General features: G+C 43.3%; 1 protein-coding gene across 1 annotated transcript in view; it reads left to right on the top strand.

Moving 5' to 3' along the window:
* CTSE (cathepsin E) overlaps positions 1-26,162 on the top strand; it is a 277,214-nt gene that overhangs the window by 8,622 nt on the left and 242,430 nt on the right. The window contains exon 2 of the mRNA XM_082245811.1: positions 15,772-15,928. Coding sequence (XP_082101937.1) covers positions 15,772-15,928 — 157 coding nt within the window. The remainder of the gene's footprint in view (positions 1-15,771; positions 15,929-26,162) is intronic.

The raw sequence follows: 26,162 nt of genomic DNA, 5'->3' as shown, positions 1-26,162 counted from the left end.
TGTGCAGTCACTTCAGGTGGTCGTACAGTGCCACTGCACGTTTGGCCGAAGTGCAGCGCGAGTTTCACCTGCCGGTACACCGCCTCGTCTGTGACATGCCCACCCGCTGGAACTCCACCTTGGCTATGCTGCAGCGCCTGTACATGCAGCAGAGGGCCCTCAATGAATATCTCTGCTAATACGGCACCAGCACTGGCTCTGCGCGCCTGGGCTTCTTTTCACCACGGCAGTGGTTTTTGATTAAGGATGCATGCGCTGTCCTCTCGCCATTTGAGGAGGCCACAAGGATGGTAAGCCGGGACAGCGCATGCATCAGTGACACCCTACCGGTACTGTTTTTGTTGGAGCACACTCTGCGTGGCATTATGGACAGGGCACTGGAGGCAGAGCAGCAGGAGGAAGAGGAGGACTTCCTTGCCTCTCAAGGCCCCCTTTATCCTGAGAATCCTGACCCCATTATGCCTAGCTCCCAGAGGCCCGAGCAGGATCCAGGGGTGGAAGAGGAGGAGGAGGAGGACGATTCTACGGGAACTTTTGCAGGCTTTGAGGAGGAGGAGGAAGACATGCGGCAATCTGCAAGGCCTAGTTTGACTCCCTGGGGACACTTTGGAGTAGTGCGTGGCTGGGAGGAGGAGGAGCCCGTTCAAGATAATTGTTTTGAGTGACCCCGAGGAGTCAGCTTCTGAGGCCTTTGCTAATTTGCGACGCATGGCAAACATCATGCTTCAGAGCCTGCGAAAGGACCCCAGAATCAAGGCCATTAAACAGACTGACCACTATTGGTTAGCCACCCTACTTGACCACCGGTACAAGTCAAAAGTCTCAGAGCTTTTCCCATCCACCAGAGAGTCCACAGGATCAAATCCCCTGAGGACAGTCTCAAGAGGATTCTGGTGAACACGTTCCCCGATTCCCGTAGGGTGCAGGGGCGGGGACAACCTACCGTGGACTCTACTGCTGGTCACGAGAGGAGCGTTGGAGAAGGCGTGCGGTTGATGGATGCCTCTTGGTCTTTTTTTAGTCCTCACCGCCCAGGCCTCTCAGCTGCCACATCGCATCGACAGCGTCTGCATCACATGGTGGACGATTACGTCAGGGCACAAAGTGACACAGAGGGCTTTTCATGTGACGAAGCCGATCCACTGGCATACTGGGTCTTAAGATTAGACCACTGGCCAGAACTGGCCCAGTATGCCATGGAGTTGTTGGCCTGCCCTGCTTCCAGTGTCCTATCGGAACGGGCATTCAGCGCAGCAGGAGGATTCGTCACAGACCATCGAACGAGACTCTCCACCGACTCAGTCGACCTTTTGACATTAAAATGAATCAGTCGTGGATATCAAGCTTTGATGCACCTGATGCAGACCTTGTAGACTAGGCTATCTTTGCGATGTGGCTGCTGAGCCTCAGTTTAAGCCTGGACCATGGTGCCACCCTCAAACCCTCCTCTCATTCTGTTTAGGTTCACAGAACCTCATTTTGGTTATAACAAAAATAGCATGTTTGTGCACCTGTTCCACAGGTGCACACCTTTATAATTTTTTGGCCTCCTTCAACACCAGCTCTTTGGGGTTACGGTGGGGAGGCTACGCCAAAAAAAAATACCATGTTTGCGCACCTGTTCCACAGGTGCACACCTTTATAATTTTTTGGCCTCCTTCAACACCAGCTCTTTGGGGTTACGGTGGGGAGGCTACGCTAAACAAAAAATACCATGTTTGTGCACCTATTCCACAGGTGCACACCTTTATAATTTTTTGGCCTCCTTCAACACCAGCTCTTTGGGGTTACGGTGGGGAGGCTACGCTAAAAAAAAAAATACCATGTTTGCGCACCTGTTCCACAAGTGCACACCTTTATAATTCTTTGGACTCCTTCAACACCAGCTCTTTGGGGTTACGGTGGGGAGGCTACGCTAAACAAAAAATACCATGTTTGCGCACCTGTTCCACAGGTGCACACCTTTATAATTTTTGGGCCTCCTTCAACACCAGCTCTTTGGGGTTACGGTGGGGAGGCTACGCTAAACAAAAAATACCATGTTTGCGCATCTGTTCCACAGGTGTACACCTTTATAATTTTTGGGCCTCCTTCAACACCAGCTCTTTGGGGTTACGGTGGGGAGGCTACGCTAAACAAAAAATACCATGTTTGTACACCTGTTCCACAGGTGCACACCTTTATAATTTTTTGGCCTCCTTCAACACCAGCTCTTTAGGGTTACGGTGGGGAGGCTACGCTAAAAAAAAAAAATACCATGTTTGCGCACCTGTTCCACAGGTGCACACCTTTATAATTTTTTGGACTCCTTCAACACCAGCTCTTTGGGGTTACGGTGGGGAGGCTACGCTAAACAAAAAATACCATGTTTGCGCACCTGTTCCACAGGTGCACACCTTTATAATTTTTGGGCCTCCTTCAACACCAGCTCTTTGGGGTTACGGTGGGGAGGCTACGCTAAACAAAAAATACCATGTTTGCGCACCTGTTCCACAGGTGTACACCTTTATAATTTTTGGGCCTCCTTCAACACCAGCTCTTTGGGGTTACGGTGGGGAGGCTACGCTAAACAAAAAATACCATGTTTGCGCATCTGTTCCACAGGTGTACACCTTTATAATTTTTGGGCCTCCTTCAACACCAGCTCTTTGGGGTTACGGTGGGGAGGCTACGCTAAACAAAAAATACCATGTTTGCGCACCTGTTCCACAGGTGCACACCTTTATAATTTTTGGGCCTCCTTCAACACCAGCTCTTTGGGGTTACGGTGGGGAGGCTACGCTAAACAAAAAATACCATGTTTGCACACCTGTTCCACAGGTGTACACCTTTATAATTTTTGGGCCTCCTTCAACACCAGCTCTTTGGGGTTACGGTGGGGAGGCTACGCTAAACAAAAAATACCATGTTTGCGCACCTGTTCCACAGGTGCACACCTTTCTAATTTTTTGGCCTCCTTCAACACCAGCTCTTTGGGGCTACGGTGGGGAGGCTCTGCCAACACCAAAAATACCATGTTTGCGCACCTGTTCCACAGGTGCACACCTTCATAATTTTTACGCCTTCTTCAACACCAGCTCTTTGGGCTTACAGTGGTATGGCTCCGCCAACACCCAAACAACAATTTTTGCGCACCTGTCACACAGATGCATATCATTGCAATTTTTTTCCTTACAAAGGCAATTATTGCCTTCATGACCAGCACTTTCATAGGGTTATGGTGTCAAGGCATCGTCGGCACCACCAAAGCCCCAATTTTTAAGCATCCTTTACTTCTATTCAAAGTCAAGAGACAACAGTATTCATCCAAAACATCTCTAATCTTGTTCACTCTGCACTACATTGTGGCCCCTACCCCTAACCCTAACCCTCAATGTATCCGTGCATATATGTCTGTTTCTTGTGAGAATTCAAGTTAAAGTGCACCAAACACCATTTTACATGAAATAAAGTGCATCTACATACATCATTTTGACTTCTTGAAAAAATTTGGTAATAATAGCCCCATTGTGAAAATACACCCGTTAATTATATGCACATTTAAAGAGACAGCACCTTTTTCCAAAAAAACTCTAATCTTGTTCCCAGTGCACTGCACTATGTCCCCATCATACACATTGGCTGTGCAGTTGATTAGGAGCAAAAGAAAGGCGCGGTTAAGCAAAAAAGTCATTTTTGAAGGTTTGGTATGCTATAATTCTGGTTCTGGACATGCTACAGAGCTGAAACTTCACAGGTACACCTTTTAGACCCCAAACCTTAAATCCAAAGAAATCTCTTTTTTTTTTTTTTTTCAATAATTGTTCTCTATCAAAAATGACAATTTTTAAGAACTTTTTTGGTGTGATTAATAGTCCCTGGGGCATGACCCAGAACCCTAGGCACTTTTTAGGGACATTTATTGGGTTTTAGGGCTTCAAAATGGTGTTTTTTGATTACCGAAGTTCGGGTCCCATTGATTTCAATGGGGTTCTGGAATCCGAACCGAACTTTGGGGAAATTCGGGTGTTCTGGTCGAACAGAACTTTTCAAAAGTTCAATCATCCCTAGATGCTAGTATAGTTCTGATCAAATCAGATATTGATCTGTTCGAACACTATACTAGTAATGTAAGTGTGTGTGCGCGTGTGCGGTAATCAAGGGGTTATTTCTAACTATGCGCCAGGGATCTGCGCTATCTTAGACTGACGCTAACACTAACTAATATCACCTGTTTCACTAATAATAGTGATCAGAAAAAAAAATGTACACCCGTGGCGGCCGGTGTATAGAGGGCATAGGGGCACTGCCCCCCCATCCATGTGTCCGGCCCCATAATCTGCATGCAGGGGCGCCGGACGCATGGAGCTTAAAGGGTTTTTTTTTTTTAAATCACCTGATTAGAGCCAGAGGCTCTCATAGGGTGATGCAAAGGGTGGAGCCGGGGTGCAGAGCAGTGCGCCCTGAACCCACCAATTGTGTGAAAATTCGCTATTGTCACACCGATCCTCCTCCTGGCCAATCAGGAAGTGCATCCGATACGCACTTCCTGATTGGCCTCAAGGCAAACCCCATGCCATTGGCCGAGGAGGAGGCGGGAGTGGGAGGACTGGAGGAGATGCGCCGCCGGCCCGGGACTGAGGAGAAGCCAACCCGGGGGACTGAGGAGAAGCCGCCCGCCTTCGCCGCCGCTGCTGTTCCAGGTAAGTAAGAGGGAATGCACGCTGATCTCTGCATTGGGGGAATGTATGCTGGTCACTGCATTGAAGGGGGCACACACGCTGATCTCTGCATTGGGGGAATGTATGCTGGTCACTGCATTGAAGGGGGCACACACGCTGAACTCTGCATTGGGGGAATGTATGCTGGTCACTGCATTGAAGGGGGCACGCACGCTGATCTCTGCATTGGGTGAATGTATGCTGGTCACTGCATTGAAGGGGGCACGCACGCTGATCTCTGCATTGGGGGAATGTATGTTGGTCACTGCATTGAAGGGGGCACGCACGCTGATCTCTGCATTGGTGGAATGTATGCTGGTCACTGCATTGCAGGGGGCACGCACGCTGATCTCTGCATTGGGGGAATGTATGCTGGCCACTGCATTGAAGGGGGCACGCACGCTGATCTCTGCATTGGGGGAATGTATGCTGGTCACTGCATTGAAGGGGGCACGCACGTTGGTCTCTGCATTGGGGGAATGTATGCTGGTCACTGCATTGAAGGGGGCATGCACGCTGATCTCTGCATTGAAGGGGGCATGTATGCTGGTCACTGCATTGAAGGGGGCACACACGCTGATCTCTGCATTGGGGGAATGTATGCTGGTCACTGCATTGAAGGGGGCATGTATGCTGGTCTCTGCATTGGGGGGATGTATGCTGGTCACTGCATTGAAGGGGGCACGCACGCTGATCTCTGCATTGAAGGGGGCAGGTACGCTGGTCACTGCATTGAAGGGGACATGTACGCTGGTCTCTGCATTGAAGGGGGCATGTACGCTGGTCACTGCATTGAAGGGGGCATGTACGCTGGTCACTGCATTGAAAGGGGGCACGCTGGTCACTGTGGGGGGGGGGTGGCGGGGACCCTAAACCTCCTTGGGACAGAAAATAATTTGCTAGCGCTAACCCAAGTCACAATCACACTAATACAAAAATACAATATACCCCTATATTACCTGTGTATAGTCTGCAATGTGACAGGGGGGAAGGGGTTAACTGGGATGATCAGGGGGAGATCAGGGGGTTAAATCTTTATTGGGGGAGTGGCGGGTATCCTAACCCTAAAAGGAATGGCCGCAAGCGCTAAAACTGGTCACAAGTCACACTGATACAGGTATATAGGAAACTGCTATATACTGTATGCAGTGTGTGTTGTAACAGGGGGTGTAGGGGTTAACTGCGGGTGATCAGGGGGTTAAATCTTTATTGGGGGGTGGCGGGGACAGTAAACCTCCTTGGGACAGAAACTAACTCGCTAGCGCTATCTCAAGTCACAATCACACTAATACAAAATGCAGTAAATCACTATATTACCTGTGTATTAGTGTGCAATGTGACAGGGGGGAAGGGATTAACTGGGGGTGATCAGGGGGGGTTCAGGGTGTTAAATCTTTATGGGGGGGTGGCGGGTATCCTAAGTGTAAAAGGAAGGGCCGCAAGTGCTAAACCTGGTCACAAGTCACACTTATACGGGTATATAGGAAAATGCTATATACTGTATACAGTGTGTGTTGTGACAGGGGGTGTAGGGGTGACCAGGGTGGTATCAGGGGGTTAAATCCTTATTGGGGGGGTGGCGGGGACCCTAAACCTCCTTAGGACAGAAACGAACTCGCTAGCGCTAACTCAAGTCACAATCACACTAATACAAAATACAGTAAAACACTATATTACATGTGTATTAGTGTGCAATGTGACAGGGGGGAAGGGGTTAATTAGGGGTGATCAGAGGGGGATCAGGGGGTTAAATCTTTATTGGGGGGGTGGCGGGTATCCGAAGTGTAAAAGGAAGGGCCGCAAGCGCTAAACCTGGTCACAAGTCACACTTAAACAGGTATATAGGAAACTGCTATATACAGTATACAGTGTGTGTGTTATGACAGGGGGTGTAGGGGTTAACTAGGGGGCGATCGGGGGTGAAATGTGCCTATCTAAGTGTGTCTGGGTGTGCTGGTGCAGTACTCCACAGTTTAGATCTGCTCTCTCCTCTCGATGAATCCAAAAAGGATCATGGGAGGGGAGAGCGGGTCTTTTCTGTGCCTGTGTTTACATGACACAGGCACAGATCAGTATCTGATTGGGCAGGACTGATCAACAGGTCCAGACCAAAAATCATTGGCCTGGACCTGATGACTGATCGGTTCTGAACCCAATCAGATCATCAGCGGTGCCGGGGGCGTGCAGGGGCGCGCCCCAGAGCGGGGGGAGCGAGCGACGTAGGGATACGTCGCTTTGCCTGCAGGGGACTGACTGCCGCAGTATATAGTCATGTGGCAGTCGGCAAGTGGTTAAAGTGGAACTCCCCTTTTGTTGAGAAAAAAACTTTCCCCTCTGGATGATCTATGTACATTGCAAGGACTTTAACAAACGTTGCAGATTCCTACCTTTTGTTATTGTGTGCTTCTGTGCTGAGTGGGTTAAATGGGAGTGGTTTCATAATTATCTATCAGCTGTGGCAGCTGCAGAGCTCTAATGAGGTAAGCTGCTGGGCCTGCATCCCTTTAGACGTGTTCCTATTGGGAGTATCTCACCAAAAATTACATTTTTGTTGCAGGGGATGCCAGAAATCTGACTTGTATCTTAGTATAGACTTCTGGGAAAATCAGTGAGCCAATCACACAAGCAGAAAATTATGTTTCTGGGGGACATAATGTGTACAGAAAACCTCTAGGTAGCCATTTTCAGAAAATTACATCGACTGCAGATTGAAAAGGAAAGGTACTTTTAATAACATTCAATTGCAATATGACTTGTGTCACAATTGTATTTGCAAAATTGTTTTTTTCTTTATTTGCTTTTTTTCCCCTGCAAAAGTGAAGCTGCCCTTTAATATTATGTCCACATAAACACTAATATTCTCTGTCAAGTTTCCATTTTCAGAGACTTTTGTCTGTCCTGGGGGTGACTCTTTGTTTTTTTATGCACCTTCTGGAGTTTGTGGAAGGTAGAAATAGTAGGGCTCTTATTTTGGAGAAATGTTAATTCATCTTTAAATATCAACTTATCTTCCAGGGCCCCCCTTTAAAATAGCCTTCAACTCTGACACATACTGTTTGGTTGGACCCTTCCCCAAAATACAGTAGTTTTCCATATTCTGCAGTAGTTGCAAGCATTTCATTATGTATTTTTCCCTATCCATTAGCACCAGGTTGCCTCCGCTGGTTCTTAGGCAGACTTTTGGGAAAATTGGTGAGCCAAGCAGCAGGAAATTATATTTCTGGGGTGCGGTCAGTACACATTCTGTGTACAGAAAACCTTCAGGTAGCCATATTGCATTGCATTTTTAGAAAATTACAACAGAGGCAGATTGAAAAGGAAAGGTGACTTTTAATACCATTCAATTACAATATGATTTGTGTTGCAATTGTATATGCTATATTGTTTTTTCTTTATTTGTTATTTTTTTTTCCCACAAAAGTGGAGTTACCCTTTAAGCTAGGCATCATTGTGTGTTAAAATCTCCATAGATTATAAAGCACTTACAGTCTAATTTAAAGATAATAAGTAATTTGTTACCCATTTTTATGCCCTTTTGAAAACTCTAACTGGCCATACATGGATTGTTTTTGTTTTTTGCTTGAGCAGTCAGCTTGCTGACAACCGGGTTCCCCCATCAACACATTCAAGGTAGATAGAAGAATCCTCCCCACTGCAGTATTGTATTTTGACAGCGAGATTCCTCCACTGTCAGGATACACTGATCAGTGTTGCAGCCAATTGGTTGCATGCAATGATTGAACGCAATTTTCCCCTTATGAACTGGCTGAATTTCAATCCATCTATGCCAGCCTAATGCCCAGTACACGCGTTCCGATAATCGTACGACAAAACTTGCTTTCGACCTGATCGCACGATAATCTGATCGTTAGTACACAGCTTTCGACAGCCGATCACGACAGTTGGTCCAACAAAATCCGAAGGGACAAACAGGAAAACTTTTGTCGTACGACAGCTTATCGAACGACAATCGTTTCATCAGTACAGTATGCGTCCGCTAAAAATCAATCGACAAAGACCGAGCATGCTCAAAAACACTAAAATAGCACGGAAAAAGCCTGGCTGCCATTGTTTTTGTTTTGCACCATCTGATACGTAGCTAAGCAACCAGGAAGCTTTTCCAGAATCGTACGACAAAAATCATACGTTTTGTACGCATTGTTGAATTCGATGTTAGTATCATGCAACAAAATGCGAACGATAAGTCGTCCGATTATCTGAACGTGTGTACGGGGCATAAGTCTCTACTTACGGTCGGCTTTCAGATAAGGGTGGTCCCAGTGGCAGATTCGCCGCAGAATTACCCTTACGGTGCAGGGGAAGAGGTGCCCCCCCCTCCTGCCGCGTCCCAGACGTTTCCCCAGCTTACCGGACCCGCCGGCAGCGGAGAAAACTATCCGGTCCCGGATCCTCAGAGACAGGAAGTCGAGTGAGGGCAAGATGGCCCTCACTCAACTCTATGGTCTTGGAGGACCGGAGCTACGTCAAAAGACGTTGCCTAGCAACCGGTTTAAAGGGCCGCTTTTTTTTTTTTTCCTCTTTCAACATTTTTTTTTTTCTTTTTTAGTGTAGTTGTGAGGTCTTTTTGACCCCAGATCTCACAATAAAGAGGACCTGCCATGCCTATTTCTATTACAAGGGATGTTTACATTCCTTGTAATAGGAATAAAAATGATCAAAACATTTTTTTTTTTTAAACTGTGTAAAAATAAAAAAATAATAAATAAAATAAATAGGAAAAAAAAAATTAAAGCGCCCTGTCCCCGTTAGCTCGCGCGCAGAAGTAAACGCATACGCAAGTCCCGCCCACATATGTAAACGGTGTTCAAACCATACATGTGAGGTATCGCCGCGATCGTTAGAGCGAGAGCAATAATTTGAGCCCTAGACCTCCTCTGTAACTCTAAGCTAGTAACCTGCATAAATTTTTAAAATGTTGCCTATGGGGATTTTTAAGTACCAATGTTTGGCGCCATTCTGTGAGCATGCGCAATTTTGAAGCATGACATGTTGGGTATCTAATTACTCGGCGTAACATTATCTTTCACATTATGGAAAAAATTGTGCTAAATTTACTGTTTTCTTATTTTTTAGTTTGAAAAAGTGAATGTTTTTCAAAAAAATCGCATTTGGAAGACTGCTGCGCAAATATGGTGTGATAAAAAATATTGCAACGATCTCCATTTTATTCTCTAGGGTCTCTGCTAAAAAAATATATAATGTTTGGGGGTTCCAAGTAGTTTTCTAGCAAAAAAAATGATTTTAGCTTGTAAACACCAAGTGTCAAAAATAGGCCCAGTCTTAAAGTGGATAAATGGATAACTTTGTGTAAAGCGCTACTTGGATGTTAGGCCGTATGTGGCCAGGCTGTGAAAAAGTGTTACACATGTGGTATCGCCATACTCAGGAGGAATAGCAGAATGTATTTTGGGGTGCATTTTTTGCTATGTACATGCTATGTGTTAGAAATATTGCATAAATGGACAGCTTTGTGTAAAAAAAATGTGTTTTCATTTTCTTTCCACATTTTCCAAAAACTTGTGGAAAAAAATGACATATTCAAAAGACTCATTATGCCTCAAAAATTATACATTGGGCTGTTTGCTTTCCAAAATGGGGTCATTTTATGGGGGTTTCTATTGTCCTGGTGCTCCAGGGCCTTCAAAAGTGCGATAGGTTGTCAGGAAATTATATGTGTAATTTGTGCTCCTAGAATGCCGGACGGGGCTACTTGGATGTTAGGCCTCTGTATGTGGCCAGGCTGTGAAAAAGTCTCACACATGTGGTATCGCCATATTCAGGAGGAGTAGTAGAATGTGTTTTGGGGTGTAGTTGCAAGTATACATGTGCTGTGTGAGAGAAATAACCTGTTAATACGGCAATTTGTAAAAAAAAAAAAAAAAAATCTTCATTTTGCAAAGCATTGTGGGAAAAAATTACAACTTCAAAAAACTCACCATGCCCCTTATTAAATACCTTGGAATGTCTACTTTCCAAAAAGGGGTCATTTGGGGGGTATTTGTACTTTTCTGACTTTTTAGTGTCTCAAGAAATTAGATAGGCCTTCAGTACATCAGGTGTGATCAAGTGTGATCAATTTTCAATGATTCGCACCATAACTTGTGGACTCTATAACTTTCACAAAGACCAAATAATATACACTTACTTGGGTTATTTTTACCAAAGATAAGTAGCAGTATAAATTTTGGCCAAAATTTGTGAAGGAAAATGACTAATTTGCAAAATTTTATGACAGAAACAAAGAAAAATGTTTTTTCACGATATTTTTCATTTTTTATTTATAGCACAAAAAATAAAAAACCCAGTATTGATCAAATACCATCAAAATAAAGCTCTATTTGTGTGGAAAAAAGGACACAATTTTTGTATGGGTACAGTGTTGCATGACTGAGTAATTCTCAGTCAAAGTGTGAGAGCGCTGAAAGCTGAAAATCAGTCTGGGCAGGAAGGGGGTGAAAGTGCACTGTAGGCAAGTGGTTAACTTAATACATAATTAAGCTAAGGATCACCATGATAACCAGGGGGATAGCATCTGTAGCACAGGGCTGGGAAACAAAGATAAATATGCATATTGATGCCAAGCAAAGCAGTCAGCAGCTATCTCTTATTTTTCTTACCTCCTCCATACATACCTTCCTTCTCATTCCAGCAATCCTCACTGTGTGGCGCTACCCAATGATAAGCAACGTAAATTTCCTGGCTGGCTCCTCTTACTGGTACAAATGCACTATTTCTTTCTATGGGTGAGCCGCATTCCACTGAACAGCTAGAGACCTGCATGAGCACTACCTATGGGAATGAATAGAGCCACAGTGTAGGCCAGTAGGAAGATGAGCCATCCAGAAAGTTGTCTTTGCAAATACTGTGCAGCACTGGGCAGATTACTGGAAATGGGTAAAAAGTAAGTATTCCAGTTATGGATGATGGAGGCCATTGTACTCATTGGGACCTTTAATGCTGCAGACATTTTTCTGTACCCTTCCCCAGATCTGTGCCTCGATACAATCCGGTCTCAGAGGTCTACAGACCATTCCTTGGACTTCATGGCTTGGTTTGTGCTCTGACATGCACTGTTAACTGTGGGACCTTATATAAACAGGTGTGTGCCTTTCCAAATCATGTCCAATCAACTAAATTTACTACAGGTGGACTCCAATCAAGTTGTAGAAACATCTCAAGGATGATCAGTGGAAATGGATGCACCGGGGCTCAGTTTTGAGTGCCATGGCAAAGGCTGTGAATACTTATGCACATGGGATTTTTTTGTTTTTTATTTTTTAATTAATTTGCTAAGATTTCAAACAAACTTCTTTCATTTTGTCGTTATGGGGTATTGTTTGTAGAATTTTGAGGAAAATAATGAATTTAATCCATTTTGGAAAAGGGTGTAACATAACAAAATGTGGAAAAAGCGAAGAGCTGTGAATACCTTCGGATGCACTGTGCTGAGAACACAGCCTGCTCTCCTATAAAATGATCAGGCTTTTGCTGACATGCCCCCCTTGCATAGCTATTTACTAGGAAGACTAGTGTAATGCTGTTGCTCCTCCCTTAGCTCTCTGAGCACCTTATGCAGTTGAGAACAGAGGGTATGTGACCACATACCATCACATTTCTTATTTGCTGACATTAGGAGTATTAGGGTACCTGCTCAATACTGGCCAGGAGCAGTCCCTTCCTACTGTTCCCTGGGTGTATAATGCGTCACTTACAGGTGTACTGTGCAGGATGTCGTCACTTCCTGGCCCGTCCCGACGTGGCATTTTGTTGTCCTGACATTTTCAGGCCACAGCTTATGGAGCAGGTACCATAGTACTCTGCTCATGTCAGCAAACAAGCGAATGTACCTTAGTGTATGTGAATAGGCATTGTGGAAGTGGTTTATGGAAAAATAATGTTTAGGGTTTCACACTATTGTGATCTTCCTCTATTTCTTCTTAATGTTGCGTGAGTCTATATGATTTCTATATAACACCAGCAAGAGAAGAGAGAAGGACTTGGTCCAGGTAGAAAGTGGATGGTGTTTCACTCTGTGTAACAAGCATTTTTTGACTTACCTATAGTGGGTGGTCATATAAATCTTGTAAGTTTTCTGTGTTGGTGGTGGAGGATCACTGGAGACCTGCATTTTTTGTCTGCATGTATTCAAGAAGTGAACATAAGAGCACTTTTATGGGATCCATGATATGGACACTGTATCAAAGGCACAGAGCCTGAATTTGTTGGAGATTTTTGCACTACTGCACTTCTTGAGGAATTTTGATAAATAGACACTTTTTTATGCACTTTATTGTATGATACTGTATATATTTCTTACTTGTATGCACATAGATTTGTATACACGGACCAATAGCGCCGTATAGAATTAAGAGGGTTTACATGTACTTTAAGTCATCAGGCCTCGTGCAGTGAATGTCCCCAGTGAGAGTGGTGTGTGTGGAAGGGGCTTAAGGCGCCCTTGCAGGGACACTGTGGAATTTGCACTCACTAATGCCTTAACTTTAGGCAGGAGCTGTGATCAGATGAATTCAACATTAAGGCAGAACTTAGAAGCGAGTAGTAAAATTGTACAGTTAACTCCTTGCAATGTGTGGCCATACTTCTTACCATGTTGTTTACACTAAAGCACTTTGAACTTTGAACACAAATTATGTTAGAGAATACCATCTTTCCCAGGTGTGCAGCATGTTTATACCATTACCACAAAGCTTCTACCGGTCTCCATCAACTCTGCAGACCCATTACCTCATTTCCATTGACAATGTTCTGTATGTTGCTATTAGACACAGGAAACACATTACTTTTTGCTTGTTCTCCTCCTGAGGCCTTGCTACATCTCCTGTGATTCCCAGGCTAGATACCTAAGTACTCTGTGCCATGAGGGTATTCCCTGTATGTGGGGAACCGTTCACTAGAGAAGGGGCCAAGCATAACACCCGTTCACTACCAGAGTATCTCTCACCTCTGCCATGTCACCCGTTTCCTGGTTGGTTGGATGAATTTGCAAGTAACACAAACATGATAGTCCTTGGCGACAGCAATCTAACTTTCTTTAGACAGAATTTTGTTTGTTAGACCTCAGTACTGTATCTTCCCTAACCTCAATCCTCTTTTTGTAAACCCTGTTCTTTCGATACACCATGCATGCACCCCTTGAGAGACTTCAGGCCAAGCAATTTATATGAATATAGATATTTTACTGAGGTAGTTGCAGATAACACACAAAGAGTTCTCAAAGACATCTTCCATACACTTGCCTGTACAAAGTTCTCCAGTGCCCCATGGGGTGGTCATACCTTAGGCAGATGGCTAAATCTATAAAGAGTCCTCCTCAAGGCAAGAGTCGATAATAGGCAGTAAATTCATAAGGGATAGCAAACAATCTCTTAAAGTCCATGATCTGGTAATAATCTTCAAATGGTGGTAAGTCTATGACTAACAGCTATAAGTCCATAAAGATCCACAGGTTCCAAACCCAACTTGGAACCCACAAATGGTTTCCCCAGAAGGAGCACAGCCCAGCAGAGTGACAGCTACATCTTCGCCGTCTTTTGCCAGGGCACCTCTCTTGGCACCAGAGATGTATAGTAACTAAGTAGAACTACTTCACTACTGTACTTAAGTACCGAAAGGCAGTATCTGTACTTTCCTAGAGTAGAATATTTTTCTCCTACTTCCACTTTTACTTCACTACATTTTTTCAATGATTTCAATACTTCTACTCCAATAATTTTTTTTGTGCTGCATAGTTACTAGTTACAATTATAAAAATTACCACTGCCAGAACAGTAGATGGCAGGTTTCATGAAGCTCAAAACATGTGTATTATCAGCGCATACGAAATTAAATGCTACTGTATGTATAAATAAAAGCTGCATTTTAAATAATAAAAAACAATATGATGTTCAAACTTTTGACTTCTTTCTTTAATAACTACATAACACAGTACTTGTACTTTTACTTTCAGTACTTGAGTAGCATTTTTTTTCAAAACTACTGGTACTTTTACTTTCAGTACTTGAGTAGCAAAATTTAAAAAAAAAAACTACTTGCAATACTTAAGTACAAAAAATGTTGAATACTTTAGTACTTCTACTCAAGTCACTTTTTGATCGAGCACTTGTACTTTTACTCAAGTATGGGTTTCGAGTACTTTATACAACTCTGCTTGGCACTAATGAGCCCCTATTTATATGGTATGACTTGCAGGGGGTGGCCACCTTCCTGAAAAGAGCAGGGAAACCTGGCCCTTCCTTCTCAAGCACCACCAGCTGAGCAGGTCAACCTAAGGAACAGTGCAACATTTTATACATTGTAACAATTTGCAGCATCAGTGACCTGGTTAACTTCAGAGCATAAACACAGAAGATGAAGAAGTTAAACACCTTAGAACCCTCTAGGAAGCACCTATGGACTGATAATGTGCCCTGAGTTAGGCCTGAATGAACTATCCCTGCTACTAGGAGGACCTGCCCTCAAGCACATTTTGTATAGAAATGTACACATCAGAACCATAGGAGGGACAACTGAGGCTGTACAAGAGACTGAGAGATTTTGTCTCAAAAGAACATTCCCTCCAAGTCAGGAAAAGTTGGGCGCTATGATTCATATAAATCTGAAAGCACCATTTCTACTTTCCTCCAACTTCCCAGCAGCGTGCAAAGGACCCTAAAATCTTGCTCCTGTCTGGAGGGCATAATTGATTTTCCTGAACACTTCCTGTACCTTCTAGATGTGCAGGCACATCAACAGAACTACACCTGGTGCACCTGGTGTTAGAGAGATGCACTGAAAATACTCTACTAAATCCATGATAGGCACTACATAGGTAATTCCTGTATTTCTGGCAAGATCACCAAGTACCTTTTACTACTAACAGCTTTCTGACAAAGAAACAATAGTTGTGCGTGTATGCAGATTGATATATATATATATATTTATGTATATATAATATATAGCATTGGTAGCAATGCTTACCTAATTAGGTGTTAGTCCTCAGCTGTTGTCTTTGCTCTAATGCTTTTTACTATGGACAATTTATTAATTACAGAATTCCACTGAAGAGACAGAAGTCACTGCGAAAAATTCTTAAGGAAAAAGGAAAGCTCTCACAATTATGGACAAAGCAGGGAAATGACTTTCTTCAGTTGAGTGACTCTTGTAGCAGCCCAGAAACTGCAAATGAGCCTCTTATGAATTACTTGGATGTAAGTACTGAAATACTACATTTTGATGTGGAAATTTACGATGATCATTTACCTAAGCAAACAAATTAAGAATCACAATCATAACAACATTTTCAAATTTATTGAGATATAAGCAAGCAGCTCAACTCCTAGAGCAGATTCTTTTTTTCAGTAATATCACTATGTCAACATGAGAACACAAGCTAAGATCTGTTGCAGAGATAGATCCATTAGGGTATATTCACACTATTGTATTTCTGAAAAATGGGGTAAAGTGCATTTTTTTACTGCTATTTGCTTATTTACCTTACCTTACTTATTTAGCCATTACACATATGTTAACCATCCAGGCAGTGTGATAAATTGCATTTCTAAAAGTTAATGTTTTTTTTTTTTTTTTACCAAAATGTTAACACATGAGAAGTAAAGCTGGCCATAGACAGATCAAAATTTGGCTGGTTCAGCCGGGAGGGATTGAATTTTGATCAATGTGTGTCTGGCTCTGTTTGACAGAAGTCGATCACTAGATAGACTTCTGTTGAAGGACAAGCTGGAAAACTTTTGCTGATCAGAGACCAAGCCCAACTATCAGAATACAATATCCTTGTGGGAACGGGGGGGGGGGGGGGGGTAGGGGGTGAGGGAAATTCCTCTATTAACCTAGTTTGGGTAAATGGAGGAATCGGTTAATTTTTTTTTTTTGTACAGCCCACTGGCTGAACAAAATAAAAAAGGTAAAATCTATGGCCAGCTTAATGGACCTGTTTGAATAGGCACTCAGACTCCCTGGAAGTCCACTCCGGTCATGGTAGATTCTGCAGTGAATCCCCCTAAGGAAACAATTGCTTGGATTCAGTGGGAACCCCACTTTCCTTGGTCATATGTCTTTACAGAACAAACTCTATAATATGAAACTTATATAGGTGCACTGTCCCCTTAAGAAACAAACATCTCAAGTGAACAAATCAAAATAAAACATTTATATATATATATATATATATCCACATTACTTATCATACTTAAAATGCAAATCAATAAATATAGTGCAAGGCTGTGAAAATCCATGACAGCAAATCCACAAACTGTGAACCAAAAAAAAAACAGATTAGATAAAGTCCAAAGAAAAAAAAGTCCAAGATAAAAGTGAACCACTCCTTCTATAATGTAATAGCAGTACCACGAGGAAGGAAGGGTGCGACCAGACCATTCTACACAATAGTAAAGCAGGCTCCTTACCAAGCCTATAGATCCCACAACAGAGGCGTAACTAGAACCTTCACGGACCCAGTGCAAGAAAGCATGAAGGTAGGCCCCCCTGACCTCTGATCATGATGCTCTCTCCTCTGAGCTCGGGGCCCTTTCCTCCTGGCTCGGGGCTAGGGTTGCCACCTTTTCTTCAAGCCAAACCCGAACACTTTTGCAGCGCATGGCAATTTTTTTTTTGTAGCAGTATTTACCATGCATATAATTTGTGATTAAAAAACATTTCTAATCCTTATGAGTTAGTACAGGGCCCCCTATAGGGAGCACTATTAGATCAGAGTCCCCTTAAAGGATATGTGATAAACATAATACTATATGAATAGTTGTTGAAACCTCCAATCTGTTCCAAAATGTGTTGTGCTAATATCCAACTTATAAAGTCCTTTTGAGTTGGATATTAGCAATACACATTTTGGAATGGATCAGAGGTTTCCACCACTATTCTAATAGTTTTATGTGTATCAAGATTGCACAGTATATGTGTTTGAATAAGATTGGATTGTATTAATACTTGGATTATCCTTGGGTGTTTCCACCATCATTCATAATTATTTTGTGTTTTGAGGTGTGGGACCATATATCATGTCCAGTTTTTCTCTTTTTTTTTTTAGTTTAGAGACCCCTTATATCAGTGAGCCCCCTTAGAGACCAACCATTGGTCTCTAAGTCGAATCGCTGATATAAGGGGACTCTGCTCTAATGGGGGAGTATCTAAGGGAGTGTGCTAAAGGTACTCTGATCTAATAGGGGTCTGTAAGGGAGGTGTTTATATAAGGTGACCCTGATTTCATGGGAGATCTATAAAGGGGAATGCTGATAAAGAGGGACTCTGATGTAATGGAGGTCTCTAGAGGCGGAGCTGACATGAGACTCTGATCTAATGTGTGGTCTCTAATGGGGATGCTGATTGGTGTTCTAATGGTTGGTCACAAACTATTAGATCAGCAGGCAGTCCCCCATTAGCCCAGAGTCCCCTTATATCATGCCTTATCCCCCCTTAGAGCCCTCCATTACATCAGAGAGACCCCCCTGCAATGCAGAAAGTCAAGTATGGGAACCAGAGTTTGTGGGCGGAGCTGGGAGGTGGAGTAGCTCAGCTCTACTGCTCTAGCCATAATCCTCCCACTGTGTGGGGGGAGAGGCGGGTGAGTAGTGGGGAGAAGGGAAGAAAATCGAGCACAGGCAGGCCCTGCACTGGAACAGGAATCCTTACTGCCTGATGGCACTGTCTAAAAGCAAAGCACCCACGTCCCCCCAGAACTTGCATGGCTCCATGCACCTATATAAGTTTCATATTACATCTGAACTACCCAGATAAATAGAGTTTGTTCTGTAAAGACATATGACCAAGGAAAGTGGGGTTCCCACTGAATCCAAGCAATTGTTTCCTTAGGGGGATTCACTGCAGAATCTACCATGACCGGAGTGGACTTCCAGGGAGTCTTGAGTGCCTATTCAAACAGGTCCATTATGTTAAGCTGGCCATAGATTTTACTTTTTTTCTTTTGTTCAGCCAGTGGGCTGTACAAAAATAAAATTAACCGATTCCTCCATTTACCCAAACTAGGTTAATAGAGGAATTCCCCTCACCCCCTACCCCCCCGTTCCCACAAGGATATTGTATTCTGATAGTTGGGCTTGGTCTCTGATCAGCAAAAGTTTTCCAGCTTGTCCTTCCTTAATAAAATATGCATAATCAATATATGACAGTATATGTGAATTATACAGAAACGTCCATAGACAAATGGTCAAATCCAGGAGAGAAAAGGTAGATGACACCAGCATTCCCAGAAGAACCATTATACAGAAAGGGGAAGAGGGTGACTGGAAAACAAGAAAATAGCTTCACACCTTCACACCCTATGTGGTATATACGTAGGCGTGGTTTATGGTGCTGACGACATTGCGCTTCTCGTTTCTGATTGGAGGAATGCTGTTTCCTCTCAGAAGCCTGGATTTCAAAATGAACTCCGCAGGAACGACGTAGCACACGACTTTTATGCCTGTACCCTTTGATTTGTTGCAAGTACAATATATTTTTAGTCACAATAAATGTTTTATCTCTTAATGCATTATGGTAGCGCTTTTATCTCTTGCCTTTCATGACATATGAGTTGGTTGACAGCTGATCCTTTATGTACCAATGTCTTATCGATGGATGATCGGTGGATTGCCTTTTTTGGACCACCTATGATTTAGTAGTCATTGTGATCTGGTAAGGGGATTACATATACCACATAGGGTGTGAAGCTATATTCTTGTTTTTCAGTCACCCTCTTCCCCTTTCTGTATATGGTTCTTCTGGGAATGCTTGTATCATCTACCTTTTCTCTTTTGGATTTGACCATTTGTTTATGGATTTTTTCTGTAGGATTTACATATACTGTCATATATTGATTATGTATATATTATTCATTGGTTCTATTATCTTTGATTAGCGCTGCACTATTTGCTTGTTATTTTGTTTTTGGAAGTCTGTATCTTTATTCCAAGTGCTAGCTGCTTACCTCATAGCACAAGGTTTTACTCTGTGTTATTCATCTTTATGTAGAGCAACAATTCTTTTTTTAGATCCTCAGAGTTCTTTGCCATGAGGTGCCATGTTAAACTTCCAGTGACCACTATGAGAGAGTGAGAGTGATAACACCAAAATGAACACATCTGCTCCCCATTCACACCTGAAACGCTCTAACACTAACGAGTCACATGCCCCCAGGAAGGGAAAATGGCTAATTGGGCCCAATTTAGACATTTTCACTTAAGTGTGTACTCACTTTTGTTGCCAGCGGTTTAGATATTAATGGCTGTGTGTGTTATTTTGAGGGGAGAGCAAATTTACAGTGTTGATAAAAGCTGTACACATTGTAGCAAAGTGTAATTTCTTCAGTGTTGTCACATGAAAAGACATAATAAAATATTTACAAAATTGTGAGGGGTATACTCACTTTTGTGAGATACTGTATATGCAAAGAATTGGCTAAAAAAAGGAGTATGGGGGTCTGGGTACTGCCCTAGTGGACAGGTATTAATAAAAAAAAAAAAAGAAAAAAGTGATTTAATTATGCTTAAAATGCACCAGTAAAAATAGAAAATTAATTTAAATATAGTGCCTGGGGGGTATCTTTAATGGGTATCTTGTAAAGTGGTACATCTGTAGCATGCATAAAACAGGCTGCATCAAAAAGGACATTTGTAAATAAAGAAAAATGAGACAAATCCCATTTAAAATGACTCGGCATACCTGACATACAACTTGGCAAGTCAGGAAAGAAGGGGGGGGGGGCGAGTGAGCGCCCGCCCTCGTGAACCATACCAGGACACATGCCCTCAACATGGGGGGTTGGGTGCTTTTGGGCAGGGGGCTCCTCTACCCCCACCATAAGGCACCTTGTCCCCATGTTGATGGGCTGTGGCCTGGTATGGTTCAGGAGGGGGGGCGCTCACTTGTTTCCCCTGGGCTGTGGTTGTCAGGGTCTGCGGGGGCGGTGAGCTTATCGGAATCCTGGGCTTCTCATGTCAGCATACTCCTGGGATCAACTCTGCCCCCTGACTCCCTCGGGACAATGCTTTCCTAGTTCATCAAAGACTGACCTTAAACTCCCCCTTGATGCTCTTTTCTCTGTCTTGCACAAGCCAAGAATGACTTGCCTGAGTGAATAGCTCTGCTGTGGAGAAAGGAGTTCGGCAAACGATTCAGCCCGGTCATGAGTTTGGGCCGAACATTGGCCAATTGCCCTGTTCGGGGAACACCCGAATTTGCATTGTGTTCAGTTGGTGTCTGCCACGCCGCACACTCTGCAATGCACTGCGCGCTGCACAGTGCATGCTGTGCCCTGATTGGGCAAAGCTTTGACCAATCAGGGTTGCAGTAAAAGCTGGTTGTTAAGGAGTGTGGCAGGGAAGTCGGCCTTAGTGTCCTTTACAACCGATGAGTCATCAGCTGTCATTGAAATTTAAATAACAATCCAACTGTGCTAGGTCACACTAATACTTAATGGTGAACATAAATACAAATGAATATATAGGCTGCCAGTACATAGGTAAATAGAACCACAAGCAATAAAATAGAAAAAGTACAGCCCAAACATAAATCAAAACATATTGTGTGGAAAAAAGTCCAATGAAGGTCAGTTAGTAGATCCCACAAAAATAGATGATGTGATGAATCCCAAAAGGTAAAGAACCAAAAAGTCCAGCACCCCCAATGGGATCAAAAAGGAGGCGAAAAACCACCACATGCACAAGATTTTGACAATGTCCCTATTGTGACGAAACGCGCCAGCCACGCCCACATGTCTACATGTCCATCTTGGTCCTTTCGATTTTTCATGCGCTGTCATATCCATAGAAATGTGAGTCGCCATTTTTACATGTTAATTTATTAATAAAGTGTTATGCTATGCCATTGGAGTCTTCCTTTATCTTTGGAGGTATATGGTATAACGAGTTGAATATCAAGTGGAGGTTTGGAAAACGCCAGCTGTACTAGTGAAAGTAATCGCTACCGATGTTTGGTGGATGATCTAGTCTTGGAATAGCTTTGAATCCATGCTCCTTTTGACCATTCCTAACCGATGGTCAGAACGTTCCGGTAAGCGTACACCCTTATCTTGTGCAAGTGGTGGTTTTCTCCTCCTTTTTGATCCCATTGGGGTGCTGGACTTTTTGGTTCTTTACTTTTTGGGATTCATCACATCATCTATTTTTGTGGGATCTACTAACTGACCTTCATTGGACTTTTTTCCACACAATATGTTTTGATTTATGTTGGCGCTGTACTTTTTCTATTTTATCAGCTGTCATTGGGCTTCCTGTCTGACAGCTATTTAAAAAAAAAAAAAAAAGAAAAATTACCTGTAAAAAATAATAAAGAACATTTAAAAGAAAAAAACGGTGTGGGGTCTCCCCAAATTCCATAACAGACCCTTATCCAAGCATGCAGCCTGGCAGGTTGGCCCCAAAGCACCTTGTCCCCATCACCTCTTCCCAACAGCCCTGGGCTGTGGTTGTCTCGGTCTGTGGGCGGGGGCTAATCAGAATCTGGAAGCCCCCTTTAACAAGGGGGCCCCCAGATCCCACCCCCCTATGTGAATGGGTAATGGGTACATAGTACACCTACCCTTTTACCCAAAAAGTGTAAAAAAATAATAAACACAAGACAGTTTTAGACAAATCCTTTATTAAAAAAAAATAGTGTCCCTCGACCCAAAAAATTGAAAAAATATAAAACACTCCTGCCTTCTGAAAAGCCTCCTGCCGAATGCCTGCTCTCCTAGTTATGCCAAACGGTGGCACCACCCCCTTCTTATATTATGGAATGGTGCATGCTGGGCATGTGATGTCACGTTGGTGCGGGGTGACCGAGTGACGTAGCTAGGTGGGCGCGCCCCTTACCTATAAAAAAAATTGTCAAAGCGCAGAGCAGGCATTCGGCTGAAGGCCTCCCAGGTGGCAGGAGTGTTTTTGATTTATTTTTATTTTTTGGGTCAGCGGGCGGCGTGATTGACAATGGATTTACATTGGGGGACACTATTTTTTAATTTTTTAATAAAGATATTGTCAAAAATTGTCTGTTGTATCTTTTACTTTTTGATACTTTTTTGGTGAATGGGTAGGGGTACTACGTACTAGGGATAGACCGATTATCGGCAAGGCCGGTATATCGGGGGCTGATATGCACTTTCCCCGATATATCGGTATCGCCCCAGAACTGGCCGATATTGCCGATATTTTTGTGACGTCATTCTGCCTTCTTAGGCCGCCTCCCTTTGCCTTGGACAGCCTCGTCTGGAGGCGGTACTAGTCTGGCGGGAGTGTGTCACAGCCATACACCCACCCACAGCAGCCCGCTGCCAGCCAGCCACCCACATCCACAGGCCCTGTACCACCCAGCCAGCCAGCCACAGGCACTGTACCAGCCAGCCTTAGGCACTGCACCAGCCAGCCACCCACATCTCTGTACCAGCCAGCCACCCACAGCCCCTGTGCCAGCCAGCCAGCCACCCACCACAGGGTGCCAGCCAGCCACCCACCCACCCACCCACAGAGAGGGTGCCAGACAGCCAGCCAGCCACCCACAGACAGGGTGCCAGATAGCCAGCCACCCAACAAAGGGTGCCAGCCAGCCACCCACCACAGGGTGCCAGCATGCCAGCCATTAAGCATTAAAAATGAACATGTTCAGTACCAGATTTGTGTCAAAAATTTTATTTATTTATTAAAACTTTAAATGTACAAAATATCGGCCCATACCGATAGGTTGTGACCAAAATATCAGTATCGGTATCGGCACTGCAAAAAAGCATATCGGTCTATCCCTACTATGTACCCAATACTAATTCACAGGGGGGGACCGGGATCTGGGGGCCACCTTGTTAAAGGGGGCTTCCAGATTCTAATAAGCCCCTTGCCCGACGACCCAGACGACCACAGCCCAGGGTTGTCAGGAAGAGGCCCTTGTCCCCATCAACATAGAGGCAAGGTGCTTTGGGGTGGGGGGGGGGCAGAGCCCCCCGTCCCAAAGCACCCAACCTACCATGTTGAGGGCATGTTTCCTGGTATGGTTCAATGGGGGTGGGGGTGCTCATCCTCCCACCTTTCCTGCCAGGCTGCATGACCGGATAAGGGTCAGGTATGCATTTTTTTTTGGGGGGAGGAGGTCCTACACTTTTTTTTTTTTTTTTGACGAGGTGTTTGGGTCGAACCATTCGCCATCCCTACTCATTAGTTAGCAACTAAAATGAAAAATGTAATAAAATGCACAAAAACAGACATTACAAAATTTAAGCAAAACTGCCTAACAGTGGCTGTGGACAGATGTGAACAATGCCTAACTTGAAATACATTTTGGTCTCTATGCATTTGTGTGGTGTTCCATCTATTCTAAATTTCCTATTGTTTATACGCAAAGTTCATCTCAGTAGCTCCTACTGCATAAGAACAGCCAGAGACACTGTTCTCTTCCATAATACACCAGTCACGTACTACCAATTGAAACCCAGGATCCAAAGATTCTCTACCATTCCTAGGAAGATCAGTCACTTGCAGTGCGGTACACTGGTAGAGATTGGTTGGAGCAGTGCTGTGATATACTATGATGTTAGAATCTTCTGGTCCTAGTTTCTTCCCCTTTCTATCCTTACAAACAAGTATAAACCAGAAGTGACATCAACAACATTAGCAGAGGTGAACCGGATCTTTCAGCTCCTTAAGGGGCCAGTAGATGATATATCTTTGCCTTGATTCTGTGTGCACTGGATTTAAGTGCACACACATTATACATGTGGGTGCATATTATTTGAGCTTTTAAATAAAATAGTGTTTTTTAAACAGTAAGCACAATGATGGTTTTGTTTTGTTCCTTTTGAGTGGTAGTGCATATTATACTTGGTGAACTGGATCCAACTGGGAACACCAGGAGGATAATAGGCCATTGCAGTAATTGATCTAATTTAAAGAGAAAAAGCGCTTTGGATCTATTTAACACATACAGTAGGTCATTACATGAAGGTGAGCTGCTAATGTATGTGGTGGAGGATATCATGTGGTGATCATACCCAAAAATTCATTATATTACGGATCAAGAAGAGCACTTCTAAAGGCAAACTGTTTCTTATGAACACGTTGAATGTGCATGTGCACTGATATTGGAGCAGTATTTTATTATTTGTATGGACTGAAGCACTTTTTTTTTTGAGTTTTTATGCAAAGGAATTGCGTAATGAAAATTGCTTGTCCAAGCTTGAGGGGATAATTAATGTCACTACAAATAAGGACAACACGTTTTTTTATTTTTACCATTTTTTATAATAACAAGTTTTGTTGATATTTTGTTTTTATCACATTTTACATTAGGGGGTGTCACCATTGTTGTTAACATGTAATCATATGTTTAAAGCATACTAAGGTAGCACTGCATTTTATTTTTTTTCATTTTGCTACTTATTTACTTGGTAGATGTTATTTGAATAAGATGTGCTTGTGCGGTAGCTTTTCACATATTTATGTCATTTCAGATCAGTGACTCGCAAGGTAATAAAACACGATATATGGATAAGATTTAAAGCCCCAAACCATTAAACAAAAAAAACAATAAAATAAGCAATGGTGGATCCCATTTTTCTATCCTGACAAGCTCATTTTAAATAAAAAAAAAAAAAAATGTTTTCTGTTTAAAGTTTGTCTGCTTGAGAGATCACCTCTGAATATATATGTAAAGCACAATAATCAAAATATGAGTAAAAATTTGAAAGGCATATCAGAAATCAGTTTCAAGTAACTGTTACAATATTAACCGCTTGCCGACCGCCGCAAGTAAATATACTGCGGCGGTCAGCCCCTCACAGGCAAAGTGACGTATATAAACGTCACTAGCCTGGGAGGGTCTGGGGAGCGAGCGCGCGCTCCCGCTCCCGCGCGGTCACGGACCCCCCCGCGCGTGTGACCCGATGTCCGCCGGTCACTCTGCGATCGTCGGGGGAGAGGGAGAAAGGCAGGCAACTTGTGTAAACAAGCTGCCTTTCAGTTCTCCCTGTGTAGAGACACTGATCATACGGTTCTACTATGTAGGACCGTTGATCAGTGTCCCTACACCTCAAGCCACAGCCAATCACAGTTAGAATCACGCCCCTAGGGACACACACAGCCCCTCCCTCTCAAATAAAGTTAACCCCTTCACTGCCAGTGTAATTTTACAGTAACAGTGCATATATATAGCACTGATTACTGTAGAAATGTCCCTGGTAACCCCAAAAGTGTCAAAAATGTCAGTCAGGGGTCAGGGGTCCGATCTGTCCGCCGCAATGTCGCAGTACTGCAAAAAAAATCGCAGATCGCCGCCATTACGCGTTAAAAAAAAAACAACAAAAATGACAAAAATCTTTCCCTTTGTTAGTTAACGCGATAACTTTTGCGCAAACCAATCAAAATACGCTTTTTGCGATTTTTTTTTACCAAACATATGTAGCATAAAACAAATTGGCTGAAAATGTTA

This window comes from Pelophylax lessonae, assembly GCF_965119305.1.
Source record: "Pelophylax lessonae genome assembly, chromosome: 2".
NCBI classification, from domain to species: domain Eukaryota; kingdom Metazoa; phylum Chordata; class Amphibia; order Anura; family Ranidae; genus Pelophylax; species Pelophylax lessonae.
The sequence above is the reverse complement of the archived record's forward strand: the minus strand, read 5'-3'. Positions and strand labels throughout refer to the sequence as shown.